We start from the raw sequence: 16,647 nt of genomic DNA, 5'->3' as shown, positions 1-16,647 counted from the left end.
GAAGAACCTCAGAGAAGCTTCGAGGAGGAGGAAGAAAACCAGACAATTATTGCATATATAGGTAATATCACTGCTGGTATTCATTAAATCATTCATCAAATTACAAAATATCCATAAACATCCACCACACAAACCAGAACACCTTTGAGAGTAAAATGGAGAGTGATTAGTAATTACACACAAATAACAGATGAAAAGGAGACTATCCCCAGGCAAACTGGGATGTATTATCATCAGATCCACACACATTTAGGGGAGTTGTGTGCCCACTTACCGTATTTCCTTTCCTTGAATATTATATAGTAGCCAAATCACTACAGGCTAATTTTAGTCTAGCAACATACTTAGAAAGCCAAACATATTTAGTTCTATAAAGGGACAAAAAAGGAGAGGGAGATAATAAAAGCCTTATAAAAAAAAAAAAATTGCATAAGCCCTTTGCCAGGTGATAGGATCTATTTTAACTTCAATGCAGGAGTAGAAAATCTTTTTTTTTTTTTTCCTGTTTAAATCTTGATCTGAATGATTTATTATCTACAACATCCTGGACTACTCTGTTTTTGTTTTTTCAACCATTTCCCCAATCGCACCCTTACTGCATTTTTTTAAACCAACTGGCAATCAACTGCTCACCCTACCTAAATGGTCCAAGTTAATAAATGTCATGAGTCAAAACCATGATCTTGTAACCGAGACCAGGGAGCCTTTAACTGTTCTAGAAGTTATAAAACAGATTAATCCCCAGAAAAAATTATATTATCATGGTTAAAGTAAATTCAAACAATATATAACCAACCTACAATTCGTTAAAACAAAAAACATAGAAATCACATTTTCTAATAAACAACATAAAATGAAACTTTAAAAAACTTTAAAGATAGATGCAGAGCAATTTCCAGAGTCCTCTTAATATTGTGAATGCTGAGACCTGGAAAAAGCAAGTTTAATTAAAGCATACCTTGGTCAAAGACAGCACAGTACAGTGATTTCGGTGGATTACTGTGGAGAATTTTCAAGGGCTTTTAAAGTTAGAGGTTCTTCCTTATCTACTTTCACCTTTCATAAAAACTTAGGGCTTCTCTTAACATCAGCTTTATTAGCAATAGTAAGTTTTACTCAAGCCAAGAAATCTTCAAAACTTCAAAGGAAAATACGTAATTATCTCATGCAAAATCTGTCTCAATCTTTCAAGTTTCTCTCGCTCTTTTTCTTCTCTTAAATTGTCTCTATCAGTTTAGGAATCAACAGTCAGACTCCCAAATTCCTGACCCCACCATGATCTCACAGCTTTTCAATCTGACAAGGTCTCTCCACCAAAATGCTTCCACATTCTTACAGTCTGAACACTCAGGCTACAGAAACTGGCTTATAGATACTCGTTTCATGGTAAGACTGTTCAAAACTCCCACAAGGCATAGAACCAGAAAGCGTTTTACGTTTTCTAATCCCATAAAAACACCGACTGAGATAATTTACTTTTCTAAAGATAAATAATTGAGGAGAAAAAAATTTAGTTTCCAATAATTAAATCAGACCCCCTTGGCTATATTTACATATTACAAAGTCTGAGGACTTTCTTAAATGACTTAAATATCTACTGATCTTGTGTGATTCCAAGAAAAACGAAAATAGAACTGCTATTTTAATAATAGTATAGGACAAAATAGTATGCAATGAGAAATCAGTACAACAGAATAGTCAAACATATTGCTGTTACATATACTAGTTAAAAAATGACTTATCCTGCAGTGAAAGAAACCTTGTCACTTTATTTAATCCAGCCTATTAACATCCTGTGGGTATGCTTTGGGAAATGCTGATATAAAAGCATTATCTAAAAATAGACAAAATTAAAGCAAAAATAAATAAATGGTTCAATAAAAGCCATTACCAAAGTGAAAGTGTAACATAACCACAAAAGAAAAAAGCAAAATCAGATACTCTGTAAGAAGCTGTAATTATGATATAAGGGACAAAAAACAAAGTTTTAGTGTTTCTTTACAAACAAAAGGACTATCAATGAATGCTCTTCATATATTATTTTTACTGTTACTGCATTATGTTTTACTATTAAAATATGCCAGAGTTAAAGTCGACTAGTCATCCTTGAAGCAGCACGTGGTTTAGTAAATAAAATCTAACCCAAATCTCTATTTTCTAGCCAGTTAACAAGCATGCTGATCCAGAAAACTACATAATGGAAATCTGTGGATCAAAGTTATATTTGTTTACATGGTTTATAGCAGGAATAATTCAACGGGCTTTCCTTGCACTGCAGTTCTAAAATCTTATGATCCTGCCTCATACCAAGCCAAGTCAGAGTATAGCTAAAGTGTGTAATAAATACAGGAGCAAGTTTGAAAGACTATGTCTACATGAGTCCGTTAGCACAAACTACAACTAACTCTGAATGGTTCAGTTAATTTATTTATACTCAGCCTTCTTAAAAATGCATGTCACTGAGGAATTACATAGGGTAGGATTAAAAAAAGATCTATTTTACTACACTCATTCTTCATGTTGTTATGTCTGGGGCTATGTGAACACAATTTCCCCCAAATTACAAAGTATGAAGAAATATTGTACTGAGGTAGTATAACCTAAAATACATTTTCTTGGCCTTTGTATTTGCCCCATCAAGGACAGTTAACCACTATAGATGGTCCCAGCTTATAATGGTTCAATTTACAATTTTCAACATCATGATGATGCAAAAGTGATACGCAGTAGAAACTGTACTTTGAATTTTGATCTTTTCTCAGGCTAGTGGTATGTGGTATGATACTAGTGATAGTGGGCGGCAGCCATGAACCACAACTCTCAGTAAGTCAGGCAAACACAGGGGTAAACAAGCCGTACATTTATAACCATTCTGGACCCACACAACTACTCTATTTTTCACACTCAGTATAGTATTTAATCAATGATATATTCATGATATATATTTAATCAATGATAATCATGATATATTCAGCACCTTATTATAAAGTAAGCTTTGTGTTAGATGATTCTGCCCAACTATAAGCTAATATAAGTGTTCTGAGCATGTTTAAGGTACGCTAGGTGAGACTATGATGTTCAGTAGGCTAAGTGTAATTAAATGCATTTTCACCTTACTATATTTTCAACTTAGGATGGGTTTGTTGGAATGTAACCCCACTGTAAGTCAAGGAAGATTTGTATAGACATTTGGTAAGCACAGGGCTTTGCTGGTGAGCCATTTACCGACAGATACTGTCTGGGGAAGATGCATGGAGTACCACTAGACTTTTACTAAGAAGCAACCAAAAGGATATACTTACTCACTTTGGGCTCAAGGGGGAAAAAACAACAACAAAACTGACTTTTACTGTGAAAGAGGTCATTATTGACTTGGAACAGGTTAGAAAGAAACTTCTCATACTAAGAAAGAAAAAACTCTCTTAAGATTTGAAAATAAAGTGCTGTGGCAGAAAAATGGATAGTTCAATTCATATGAGCCAGGTAACTTCCATAGTTGCCAATAGCTGAACACTTAACTCTATATTCCCATAACTTATTTTCTTTACCATCAATGCATTTTAAGGTTAAAAAGAGGAAGATGGTGGGGAATTATTTAAATATGGTATTACTTTATTTTATTTTTTTTAATATATGAAATTTATTGTCAAATTGGTTTCCATACAACACCCAGTGCTCATCCCAAAAGGTGCCCTCCTCAATGCCCATCACCCACTTTCCCCTCCCTCCCACCCCCCATCAACCCTCAGTTTATTCTCAGTTTTTAAGAGTCTCTTATGCTTTGGCTTTCTCCCACTCTAACCTCTTTTTTTTTTTTTCCTTCCCCTCCCCCATGGGTTTCTGTTAAGTTTCTCAGGATCCACATAAGAGTGAAACCATATGGTATCTGTCTTTCTCTGTATGGCTTATTTCACTTAGCATCACATTCTCCAGTTCCACCCACGTTGCTACAAAAGGCCATAAATATGGCATTACTTTAATATAAATCTAAATAAAAATCAGAAGCTTTTACAATAGAATTGATAAGAAAAATAAAAATCATTATACTCACGATACTATAGATTAATAAAGGATCTAAGAGGAGAGCTAAAATAATAATAATTTCTTTAAAAAAATAATTTTATTTTTTAAATTTTTTAATGATTATTTATTTTTGAGAGAGAGACAGAGAGCCAGCATGGGAGAGGCACATAGAGAGAGGGAGACAGACAATCCAAAGCAGACTCCAGGCTCTGAGCTGTCAGCACAGAGCCTGATGCCGGGCTCGAACTCACAAACTGCGAGATCATGACCTGAGACGAAGTCAGACACTTAACTGACTGAGCCACCCAGGCGCCCCCACCTTTCATTTTATTAGCTAAAATGCTGTACACATTTTTTAAATGTAGAGTTGGATACTACTTTTTTCCTCTCAGAAAACGTCTGAATTGCTAATGTCCATCTATCAAATCAATGCCACTCCAACAAGAATCTCAATACAAGACCTCAAAGTTGCTGCAAGCCTTGCTCACATGTGACCTCAAAAAGAAATGTGCCTGCTACACATATGCTAAAGAAAAGTCAAATCAATATTGGTCACATTTTCAGTAATGTCATTTGTGTACTACGCTTTGTTCTTTTCGTGTCTCCGTTCTACTTTGAAAAATGTAATTTATCTCATTTGGCGCTGTTTTTTTTCACTGAAACTACAACAGATATGACCTATACCTGCCGCCACTGCTCCTCATTTGATGTATTCACTAAGGCCCTAACATGTCCATTCTTTTGCAGTCTATGGGGTTCATGGCCAGATGCTGCTGACTCATCCTGATAGATCCTCTTACTCCTACAAACACTACCAACACTGGAAAACAACATTACAATTCTGTTTTCTGTTCATGGTAACTGTTTTAATAGTTACCTCATTTTTAACATTTTTACAATTAAAAAACATTAAGTTTCTCTTACTTGAATATACATGAAAGCCAAAAAAAAGATAATCAACAAAAGGAGTCAAAAGAACATCTTTGACAGATTCACACTGCATGTTCCTTGAAGGCAAGGATACTATGTTTCACTGTTTGTATGTCTAATTCTAATGACAAGCAGACTGCCAAAAACATACTATTTGTAGACTGATTGACTGAATGAATAAGTAACTGAATAAATGAATGAAGATCTGCTCAGAATACTTAACTCACTCATAAACATTTAATAAACTCTTCCTATATATACGGAGGCAATGAAAAATGTTAGAATGAAACGATGCAGTTCCTGCACCAAAAGCCTCTATCTAAGAGGGAAGAAAACCTATGAACAGGGGCACCTGGGTGGCTCAGTCAGTTGAGTGTCCGAATTCGGCTCAGGTCATGGTCTCACAGTTTGTGGGTTTCAGCCCCACATCAGCTGTCTGTGCTGCCAGCTCAGAGCCTGGAGCCTGCTTCGGATTCTGTGTCTCCCTCTCTCTCTGCCCCTCCCCTGCTCACACTCTCTCTCTCTCTCAAAAAATAGTTAAAAAAAAAAAAAAAACAAAAAAAAACCTATGAACAGATTACTACAACAGAGTCAGGTACTCAGAACACAGATGATATCCACGTGATCCTAAGTGATCACCACCACTTTATGAGAAGAGCTGAAGGCTACTTTTGTGGGAGAACACTAAACTTATCCCCTTCGTGATCTCAAAAAAAGTAAATATATATTCCAAATACTCTTAACTTTCTGTCAGCTCTCAAGAACTGAATGTACCACTTTTAGTTTCCTTTCATCACTACAGGCCACCCAGATAGCTTACTATTGTGATCAGAGAGTCTCTGGGATACCACGCAACAGCAGAAAAATACTGGCAGGAAATCTGTTACGCTGTTCCACTCACACTATTTCTCCCAGCAGCAAAAGTCCCCTTTTCAAGTAGTAAAACCACCTAATCTTCTACAGACCTAACGAATATATCAAGATTGTACATAGTGCCCATCATAGCCAAGAACAGTTTATAAAAGAGCTAGAAGGGCCACCAGAATGTACCCGTCTAAGGAACTCCAGGCAGTGGGTTCTCTGCTATCAGCTAAGTTTCCTGTATTGTACAGGAAACAATGTGCAGAATGGGTCTCATTGATGGACTCCCACATCATTTGGATGTCAGCATTTTTGGGGTCATGTTGGCAATGCACTGCACTCCACTATAAACAAGGAAATAAGTATACCCTTCATTAGTACTTTCCACAGAAAAAAATCTTTTTAAACGCAAGCAATGATGATATACTAACCTTTCAAAAATCAGGTAATAAAGCAAGCCCTCTCTTTCTCCACAGAAGACAATGACAGGCTCTACTCTAAATCTGGTTATTTAGAAGTAATTTGCACTGCTCCTTGTCAGAGGAGAGCAGCATAATTTATTTCAAGTGGAATTAGACCTGTCATACTATCCAGGAACAGATTTCTGGACAGGTAAGGTCTAAACACAGTGTTTAAAGGTTTAAAATCAGTTTTTCCTCTGTAATCAATATTATCATATCTGCAGTCATTAGTATACTTACCACACTGACTGAATTTCTCTTTTAGTTTCTGCCAAGTCAAGTCAAAAGGCAGCTAGAATGAAAAAAGGTATTAGTAACAGATATACAAAGAAAAAAATAATTTTAAGTATCCTTTACGTTTAGTTGCTTACATTTCTGACAAATATCTGGTTGCCTTTGGAGCCTATTCTGTCTCTCATTCCGCTTCCCATTGGACCGGACAGAAATCCTCGATCCATATCGATGCTCCTTTCCAGTATAGCTCCTATACCTGGTCCCATCCTATCAAAGCTGGAGCTCATCCGGTCTAGTCCCATCCCCATTCCTCCAGTCACACTGTTCATGCCACCCATGCCACCACCTGGATTTCAAGAACGGAAAGGGGGGGTTGGGGAATTTTGGTGTTTTTTCAAAAACGGAAGAAAAAGGAGAAAGAAGAGGAAGAAGGAAAGAGGAGGGACAAAATCATTTTTGAGAAAGAAAGGGAGAAAAAAATTAATTCATTTATATAAGTAGATAATACATAAACATAAAATTATTTTCATACACACAAAATAACAATCTTCCAAGAAATAGAATTTAATTTGATCTACATTGTTAGTTGAATGTTAATGGCTAACAATCTGTTAATTCTAGCCACTACGTTAATACATCACACATATATACTTCTAAAAAATTCTATTCCAATCATAAAATAACATCATTTAAGTTATGTAAATTATCTGTTTTATCCATTAACATTATAGTTTTTATCATGTTTATTTTTTAATACCATGTGTAATAACTGCTAAAACAAAAAAATATATTACAACTCCCAACACATTAACTGTTGCTCTTATCATACTCTCCTACATAATATTGTTTTCACTTCAGTATCTTCAGTATTTTCACATGCAATTTCTCTTTTCATATCAATTCAATTTTCAATAACCACAGAAAACTTAACTTTTAATTTCAATATTACATAGAACTTAAGGAGATAGAAAAACATGGAATCACACCCCTCTAGCCAGAGCTTGAGAATTTAACTCATAGCTCATACCAAATTTATTCTTATGCACTGAGTCCCCTTTAATTATTCCAATCCTATACATTCCCAAAACTTTTTCTTTTCTCTTGTACCTAATATCCCCATATGGAGAAATTTCAAAAATTAACCACCCTCACACTGGCTTTCTATGAATAACAAATCTAAAGTTAGGGAAACAGAAGCACAAACATGAGGTAAAAAAGGAAAGTAGGGAAGTTATGATTACTGGGAAAATGGCCAAGGATGAAAAAAATTATGAAAAGGAATGAGAAGCAGGTAAATGGAAGTAAGTATCTTCAGCTGACAGGATTTCTGAATTTGCCCTTAGAAAACTTTAAGTAGGCTGTATTTCCTATTTGTGAGGTTTCAATCAATTAAAGGAGTCAATAAAGTACGGAGAGCTCACAGAAACATGGCTCAGTAAGCAAAAGAGATCAAAAACTGAGCCATGTTTTAAGATTTAACATAAGGCCTAAAATGTGGTAGAGGAAACAGGTGGAAGAAATGTGGCATTCCCCAACTACTCTTGATTCTATCACAGGAAAGGTTTAAGAGGAAAGGAAATAAGCATCTCTTTCAACCTTAGCTCTCAACCTCAGGAAGTCTCTAGAGGTGCTGTAACAGGGGCAAAAGACACAAGATATTCACACATGAAATAAGCTAGTCACCAACAGCAGTTGTAGACAATAGGCAAGGAAACAAAGTTGGTGCTAAAGCAAAAGTTCCTCCTGACACATGATCAAGGAAATCCCCAGATTCCTCAGTTGGAACGGAGCTTCTTGGATTAGCTGACAGTTAACACATACTCTGTTGTTAGTTCAGAAATGTCAAAGAGGTAAAATTCAAAGTTAGTTTAGAAATTTCAAACAGTGATCAAACAGAAAAGCTCAGTAACTCTCAAAGTTTCTCTAAATTATGACAAGACATATTAACACATAAGAACAAAATATTACTATACTATAATAACTACTCTTGCAAAGTCTTTTGCAAGCACTCAAATACTACTGAATAAATTCTAGTAAAATTTAAACCTACTTATTCCAGATCCTACTGGACCCATGTTAGAAGCTCCTATTCTTCCTGCAATCATTGCACTGCCTAAACAAGGATGGAAAGATACTAATTAATTGGAAGAATCATATTTTAAAATTCCCAAGGTACTATGCTCTCAGCTGTACAGTAACCAAAAAGTGTAAGTCTTCTAGAAATAGGTTCAAATATGTAATTTACTGAAAAAGAGAGCTAGTACATTAAAATTCCTAAAGTGGTTTTCATCAATAAATTACATGAAACATTATCAATGTCCAATTTTTCACAAAAAAAGGAAACAGACTTTGAAAAACATAATCTGCAAAAAGGAAAAGGAGAAATATGCAGCCAGCCCTACCAAGTCTACCAAAGGAATCTCCAAAGCCTCGATTTAATCCAATATCACCACGTCCAAAATCTCTCTCCATGCTACTAGTCATCGCACCACGGTACAGCTCTGAAAAGATTATGCAACAAATTAACCCTTTTTCAAGTGTATCAGTACATGGTAATCCATTTAGGAACATAATGAAAGTAAACTGGAAAGATGACAAAAGTCACAAATACCAAAAAGTCTGTGATTTACCAACTTACCTCACATGCTATATGATATCCCCCGTCCTGTTATGCCTGTCCCTACCCGCCATGCCCCATATGCCCTCTGGAGACCTCTACAGTGCCCATTCCTACATTTACCTACCTCCCATTCGGCCAACTCCTCCAAATCCTCCCATGCTATTCATTGCTTCCAGACCACCAAACCCAATTCCTACGGAATAAAGATTAATTTGAGATTTGACTATTAGCTATATAGCTGAAAGGTACATGTTGTAAATGTTATGTCTCACCAGTAAGCTCTTCATCCACTCTACCTTGTGCAGGGGCTTAACACATCATTTCCCATCTCTTAAGTATGTACTAGGCTCAGTTTCTGCTAGCAGCCTTTAGGTATGAGCCAACAATAAACTATGACTTTTTTTTCCCTTAGAATTCTCAACACAGCTTCTAATTTACTAAACATGGTACTGGGTACATACAAAAAACAAATGCTTATACATACCTCCTCCAATTCTATTCATTCCTCCAAAACCTGGACCATCCATTCCCATACCTCAAATAAAATACATAGTATGTACGTTCAGTCAATCTTATTTTTAGGACTAAAGAATGACATAACGCAATATAGCAAAAGATACCACTGGTCTAGTCATGACGGAATGCTAGAGAAGCAGTGGGGCACACATGTGAGGCTTTAAAGTGCTATGTACAGCAGCTGTCTAATCATGAGTCTTCAAAAAGGCCTCTATGAATATTTATTAAATAAGAAAACAAAATTCACTGGTCACACATTCAAGCAGAGAATATCTAGGACTAGGTAACTGTTCATTTTTTTTTTTTCAACACACACACACACACACACACACACACACACACACACACACACACACACAAGTATCACCACAGCAGATTTAGAGATCGAGTCAGAAAGTAAGGACTCCTTTCAACATGGCAGCTAAGGGAGCAGTAAAAAAAACAAAGAATAAAAAAGCCTTTGTTTAGGAAGGTGGAGGGCCTAAGAATAAAAGTTTCTATTTCATTCAGACCAATTACCATAGCTACACTGATTTTTTAAAGTTTAGCTATAGCATCTCAGCAAAAAACAGGAATCTGAGAGCATTTAGTACTCTATCAATTAAGACACAGTTCTCAAAGTATGGTCTGGGGTCCAATAAGTCAAAACTATTTTGTTCATCAAGTAATATTAAGATATTATTTGACTGTTTACTCTCATTCTGTCATGAATATAAGGTGTAATTTTCCAGAAACTACATGATGTATGCAATATAACAAACGAAATGCAGAAGCAGATATAACAGCACGGCTGTCTTGCCTTAAATCAAACATTAAAGAGATATCCAAAAAGATAAAACGATGCCACTGTGTTTACTAATATTTTGTAACGGAAAATAAAACATTTTCTTAAAAATTATATTTATGTTAATACAAGTCGATAACTGTTATTTTAAATAAATCTGTAAATATTTTTAAATTTCTAAGTTTTATTTCCTAACACAGTAAATACTGACAAACATAACCATGTCAACAAAAGCACTTTGGGACTGCCACCAAATTGGAAGAGAATAAAAGGGTTCTGAAACCACAAGGTTTAAAAACTAATCTTCAGAGATAAACTGTAAATTAGTCCATGTAAAGAGACAAACAGCTCTCTGAAAAGCTACCTTCCCAGCTATAAATACAAATTTAACTTGCTTTTGATAGGGTAGCATTTCAGCCATTCCACAAATACTGTATATCCATGATACACGAGACACTATGTTAAACATTCTCCTCCTGCCTCAAAGACATTTTAAAATCCAAAGTGCTAAACGGCTAGCTACAACACAGCTAGCGTCAGAGGAACCCTCTTGACCTTTGCTCACTCTATTTCATGTTCTCTGGTCTCAAGGTTTCATTCTTTTTTCAGGCTGAATGAAATCCTAAATATTCAACTATAAAACAGAATCCTTTAAACACTATTACAAACTAGTAAATGTAAGCTTTATAAATTTAGCAATGTATCATTAAAAAGAAATAAGAAAGTGAGAATACTCACCACTTGGGCCTAAATTTCCCATTACACCACCTATATTCAACTGGCTGGCACTAATAGGCTGTCCACCTGGACCAAGTCCCATTCCAATGCCTCCAAGACCACCTAAAACACAAATGAAAATGATATTACCAGCCCATATATGATTAACTAACTGGCACTAAATAAATTCTTTAAGCTACATGCCTGTCGTAATATTGCCAAAATTTTGCAAATTTGCAAATAAGAGCACTGGTTCTTGTTTTCATCAGAATGCAGCACAGTGAAGAAGCCTCACTATAACACCATTTATTAATGAGAAGTATTTTATAAAGCAGACCTACCTTCTATCCTAGTTTCAAGGCATTCTAAAAAGGACTAATCAAATACCAAGAGGATTTTGAATAATATTATATACCTTATAAATGGTATACATATCTGAAAATGAGAATCTTGCTCGAGTATGTAAAACCACTTAAAATAGAATTACGTTTAAGATGGTTCAAATCCAACTAAAAAGTCAACAACAATGAAAACAAAATATTGAATAAAACAAATGTTACATTACCTGGTTTTGTCCATGACATATTTATTTATTTATATGGCACCTTAAGTGTTTTCACATCTATTTTCCACACAGGAGGAAATTTCTGAGACCTTAAGTTACTTTTATAATGCCATTTAGCTATGTGATTAAGTTAGGACTACAATTTAAGTTTTCGGTCTCTAAATCCAGTATTCCTTTTACTACCTCTCTTAAAATAAACTAATTAAATTTGTTGAAAATAGACTTTAAGAAGTTAATTTGATGACCTTAAAGACTTAACAGTTGAGTGGGAACTATTTTATTTTACTATATTAAATCTGAGTATGTTCTTGCTAGCCAATGTAGCAATTAAGAGGTAGGGGCTGAGAAAACCATACTATCTATCTATCTATCTATCTATCTACACACACACACACACACACACACACACACACACACACAAAATGTGTGTGTGTGTTTTAAGATAAAATACAGAAGCATGCTGTGTAATTGAAAAGATCAATGTCATCTGGTAAAAGATAACAGCTTAGTACCTAAAAATGGTCTAACTGAAAGCAACAGCATACTTGACTATCAACAATACTCTCATGTCTATACCTAGGACTCATATTTTCATCTCTGAAATCATTCTCTACTAAAAGGAACCAGGACTCTTTGAGACTAGGCCAATCTCATATCTCTATGACAAAAAAAAAAAAAAAAAAAATCTTCACAGCTCTGGGAAATCATGCTTTCACCAAAAGTAAGAGTATGGGCATCATTGGCAGTAAGGAGGCTCCCATTTGACAAGTTAAAATAATTTGAACAAAAGAAGGGAGGAAGGGAAAAATGGGGACATTAATAATGATTAACTCGAATAACGAACTGATTCTGTCAAAGTGTATGAGTTCATATTATATCTCAATAAAGAATATATAAAAATGTGAATCTCAAAAAGAGATATAGAATAAGTCTGAATACAACAGAGAATATTTTTTATCTAAATAACTAGAAGAGTATTAATAGTGGAAAAGTAAACCGGAAGCCCCAGCAGAAAGCCAGGCAGAAATCTCGAAAGATGACACTCTAAGTGATAAGGTAAACTGGGCTGAGGCAGGAAAAAACTGCCCTATAAAGAGAGAAAGGGAAATACTCAAAGACACATGAACTGAGAGTTTTCCAGAGTTCACTTAAAAAGAAACTGAATTCTTCGATTGTGAAAGCCCAATAAAAAGTAATTCATACCAACACTGCAGAAAACTGCACACCAAAGACAAATATCTTAAAATCAGCAACATGAAGAACACAGCTAACCTGTGAAGAAAGGACGTTTTAAGTGGTAGCCAACTTAATAGCAACAATGGAAGCCAGAAGACTGCGGGGTTTTTCAAAGTGCTGAGAGAAAATAACTATCAATCTTAAACTGTATAACCAGTAAAACTACCTTTGAAGACATTTATAGACTATCCAAAATTGAGACAATTTACTAACAACAGATCCTCACTGAAAGAGCTTTTAAAATATATGCTTTGAGAAAAAATTAGCGCCAGGGTCTGTGAGAGTAGAGAAAGGTAAGCCAAGAAAATGGTAAATAGTAGTAATGCCTAATTTGTGGGCATGAAAAAAAGCAATACAGAACTGAGACAATGAGCAATAACGGCATATAATTCAATAGAAAAAGTGATTAGAATTAAAGCATTCAAAGGTCACTCTATTACTGAGTAAAAGAATAGTTATATTAACTTCAGACTTTACAGATATATTAAAAATCCTGGCTAACCACTAAATGAGAAAGCAAGATAGGAGGAAAATATCTGTAAAAAGCACAAAAATAGAATGTAAAATAATGGGAATTAACCCACATAAATAATAAATGTGAATAAGCAAAACAAAGCTGTTATAACTATATCAATATTAGATGAGACTTAGTTACTAAAGATAAAATCACTCTTAGTGATAAAATTTTGATTCATTTGGAAAATGTATCAGTTCTAAAACTTAGATGTACTTACTAAGTTAGTGTCAAAATATTTAAAGTAAAAACCAAAAAAAAAAAAACAAACCAAAAAACAAACAACAACAAAAAAAAGAAAATCCAACATTCTAGTGGGAAATTTTACCATATACATCTCTCAGTAATTGACAGCCCAAGCACACATGATGATTAGTAGTGATGTAAATGTAGACAATGTAAATGGATTAACAAACTTGATTTAATGGACATATACAGAACACTGCACTCACCAAGCACACCTAGAATATGTATTAAAAAAGTGCCTTATATTAGACCATAATACAAAGTCCAAATTATTCCAAAAATCACAATCGTATCTTCTCTGGCCACAATAAGTTAAAAATTAACAATAAAAAGCCCCATACATTTAGAAATTCAAAACTGCATGGCTTAAGAAGTCATAGTAGTAATTTAATAAAAATGAAATCACAATAAAAATACTCCATAGCAAAACTTGTGTGCAACGGCTAAATTTATAGTTATAACTACTTTTACTAGGAAAGAGAGCCTACAAAATTAGTGAAGTAAACATTCAACTTAAGGAATTTGGACAAAAATAAGAAACTAAACCCCCAAAAATAGAGAGAAGAAAATATTAAAGAGCAGAAATTAAGATGAAACTGAAAGCACAAATAAAACTGAAAAATCTCTAAGCAAAACTGACCAAGAAAAAGAGAAATTACAAACCTTCAGAATTTATCAGAAGAAAGAACTATAGATGTAGAAGAAATTTAAGAGGGTATTTTATGCCAATAAATCTGAAAATGAACAAAAATAGTAAAAATCTTAGAAAAACAGAAATTACTGGGGAGCCTGGATGGCTCAAGTCGGTTAAACACCCGACTCTTGATTTCAACTCAGGTCCCTTGTGTGGGGCTCAGTGCTGAGCCTAGAGCCTGCTTAAGATTCTTTCCCTCTTTCTCTGCCCCGCCCCACTCAAAAAAAAAAAAAATTAAAAAATTAAGGAACTAGAGCTACATCAATATAATGCATCTCAAAAACAATATTAAACCAAAAACAGCAAGCTGCAGAATATATACAATAGGATGTCACTCACCCCAAATTTTAAATCCAGCAAAACCATTTCCTATAATGTTTGTGTATGTATAAATGTGTATCCAAATGACTAAAACTTAAACAATAAACACTATATTCATAAGTTGTTTCCTCTCGGTATGGTATCTGGTGGTCAGGAGAGAGGGGGAGTCTCAACCTTATCTGTAAAATTTTATTTTAAAGGAAAATCATCTATAACAAATATGGCCTATGATAGCTACATGAGTAATTTTATTTTTGTCTGTATATTTAAAATATTTTATCATTAAAAAAAACTTAATAAAAATCAGAGAAGGTACAGTAAAAAGAGTAAGAAGAGCTAGTTTTTGAGTGTCTAATTATTCCAAAACCGTTCTAAGTGCTATACATATATTAACTCATGCAACACTCATGCCAACCCCATGATATAGGCGCTATCCTCATCCTCATTTTGCAGATGTAACACTGAGACAAAGATGTTAAGTACATTATGTTTTATAACCATTTGGAAAATAATTCGATAATACTGATCAATATGCACACCTGAGAACTTGTAAATATACTTGAAAGAAATAACCAAAAACATACCAAATATTTGTATACAGAAAGACATGAATTACTCTGTTGGCAATTAAAGAAAAAAAAAATTTGGGGCGCCTGGGTGGCTCAGTCGGTTGAGTGTCCGACTTCGGCTCGGGTCACGATCTCGCAGTCTGTGAGTTCGAGCCCCGCGTCAGGCTCTGTGCTGAGTGCTCAGAGCCTGGAGCCTGTTTCAGATTCTGTGTCTCCCTCTCTCTCTGACTCTCCCCCGTTCATGCTCTGTCTCTCTCTGTCTCAAAAATAAATAAACGTTAAAAAAATTTAAAAAAAAAAAAAAAAAAGAAAAAAAAAATTAAAACAAATAAATATACCTAACATTACAGTGAAATACTTAGGGAGCATCCATACCATGGACTATTACACACCCAATAAAAACATGTGAAAAGAATTTTCCAACATGGAATACTTCAGATTAATGTTAAAAAAAAAATTATTTATATGGTAGTACTCAACTATGTAAAAAAAAAACATAAAAAGACCATAAAAAATACAGAAAAATATTAAAATGGAGACTACATGTGGTAAAATTAAAAGGACTTCTTTTTCCCTTCATGTATATGAACTTAACAATTTTTTTTAGTATGTATTGCTTTTGTAATAAGGAAAAACTACCAAAAAGAAAAAAAAAGGTACATGTTTATCTTCTCAGTCTTCCTCAGCAATCATGACAAACTATCTCTATGATGCCAAACTAATCCTAAACTGTGGGCAATTTGGGATATAGGTGCAAAAATAAGGAGTTTTGCTTAGCATATAATAAAATTGAAAAAATATATAGCCTGCTCTGCTTCTAATAATAACTTTTACTTACGTGGTAACTGTGGTGTTTTACTATCATGTGAGCGGTAGTCTTCATGAGGGACAGACTTGTCATCCTAATTGCAAAAAAAGTTTATTGTGTGGTTAATTCATAACTAAACAGATCTGCAATGCAGAGGAGAGCAGATACAAGTTTGAAGAGGTGGGAGGTTGAAGTGATATGGAGGAACTCACCATTTTCACATGCATAGGTCTATCAAACAAAAACTGCCCATTGAACATAGCTGTTGGTTTGGTCAAGGAAAACCAGTTGACTATAAAATTATACTTGAACACACATTTTTAATAATCTTAGAGTCAGACTACCTCTAATACTTTAATCAACATCTTTACTATTTTACTTATTTTAGTCTCTTCCATATACTCAAAGAAAAATCTTGAAGTCTTTGCTTTATAGTTTTACTTTATAAATAAAATATAATCTTGTAAGTCAACCACTGGGGGAAAACTTCATTTAAAGCAACTGCATTAATGCACAACGGATTACATCAACTGTCGACAGCGGATATA

At 34.5% G+C, this 16,647-nt stretch overlaps 1 protein-coding gene across 3 annotated transcripts in view; it reads right to left on the bottom strand.

The window, feature by feature from the left end:
- The window catches only part of MYEF2 (myelin expression factor 2), a 31,443-nt gene that overhangs the window by 1,814 nt on the left and 12,982 nt on the right, over window positions 1–16,647 (bottom strand). The window contains exons 8-16 of one of the 3 annotated variants that reach the window (XM_042942121.1): window positions 16,312–16,361; window positions 16,130–16,193; window positions 11,168–11,269; window positions 9,614–9,664; window positions 9,254–9,322; window positions 8,912–9,010; window positions 8,560–8,622; window positions 6,647–6,855; window positions 6,516–6,567 (exon numbers count right to left, since the gene is read on the bottom strand). In XM_042942121.1, coding sequence (XP_042798055.1) covers window positions 6,516–6,567; window positions 6,647–6,855; window positions 8,560–8,622; window positions 8,912–9,010; window positions 9,254–9,322; window positions 9,614–9,664; window positions 11,168–11,269; window positions 16,130–16,193; window positions 16,312–16,361 — 759 coding nt within the window. The remainder of the gene's footprint in view (window positions 1–6,515; window positions 6,568–6,646; window positions 6,856–8,559; window positions 8,623–8,911; window positions 9,011–9,253; window positions 9,323–9,613; window positions 9,665–11,167; window positions 11,270–16,129; window positions 16,194–16,311; window positions 16,362–16,647) is intronic. The other 2 variants (XM_042942124.1, XM_042942123.1) reach the window with 2 other exon arrangements.

Source organism: Panthera leo, chromosome B3 (assembly GCF_018350215.1).
Source record: "Panthera leo isolate Ple1 chromosome B3, P.leo_Ple1_pat1.1, whole genome shotgun sequence".
In the NCBI taxonomy this organism is placed as follows: Eukaryota; Metazoa; Chordata; class Mammalia; order Carnivora; family Felidae; genus Panthera; species Panthera leo.
Note: the sequence above shows the minus strand (reverse complement) of the source record. Positions and strands in the feature narration are given on the sequence as shown.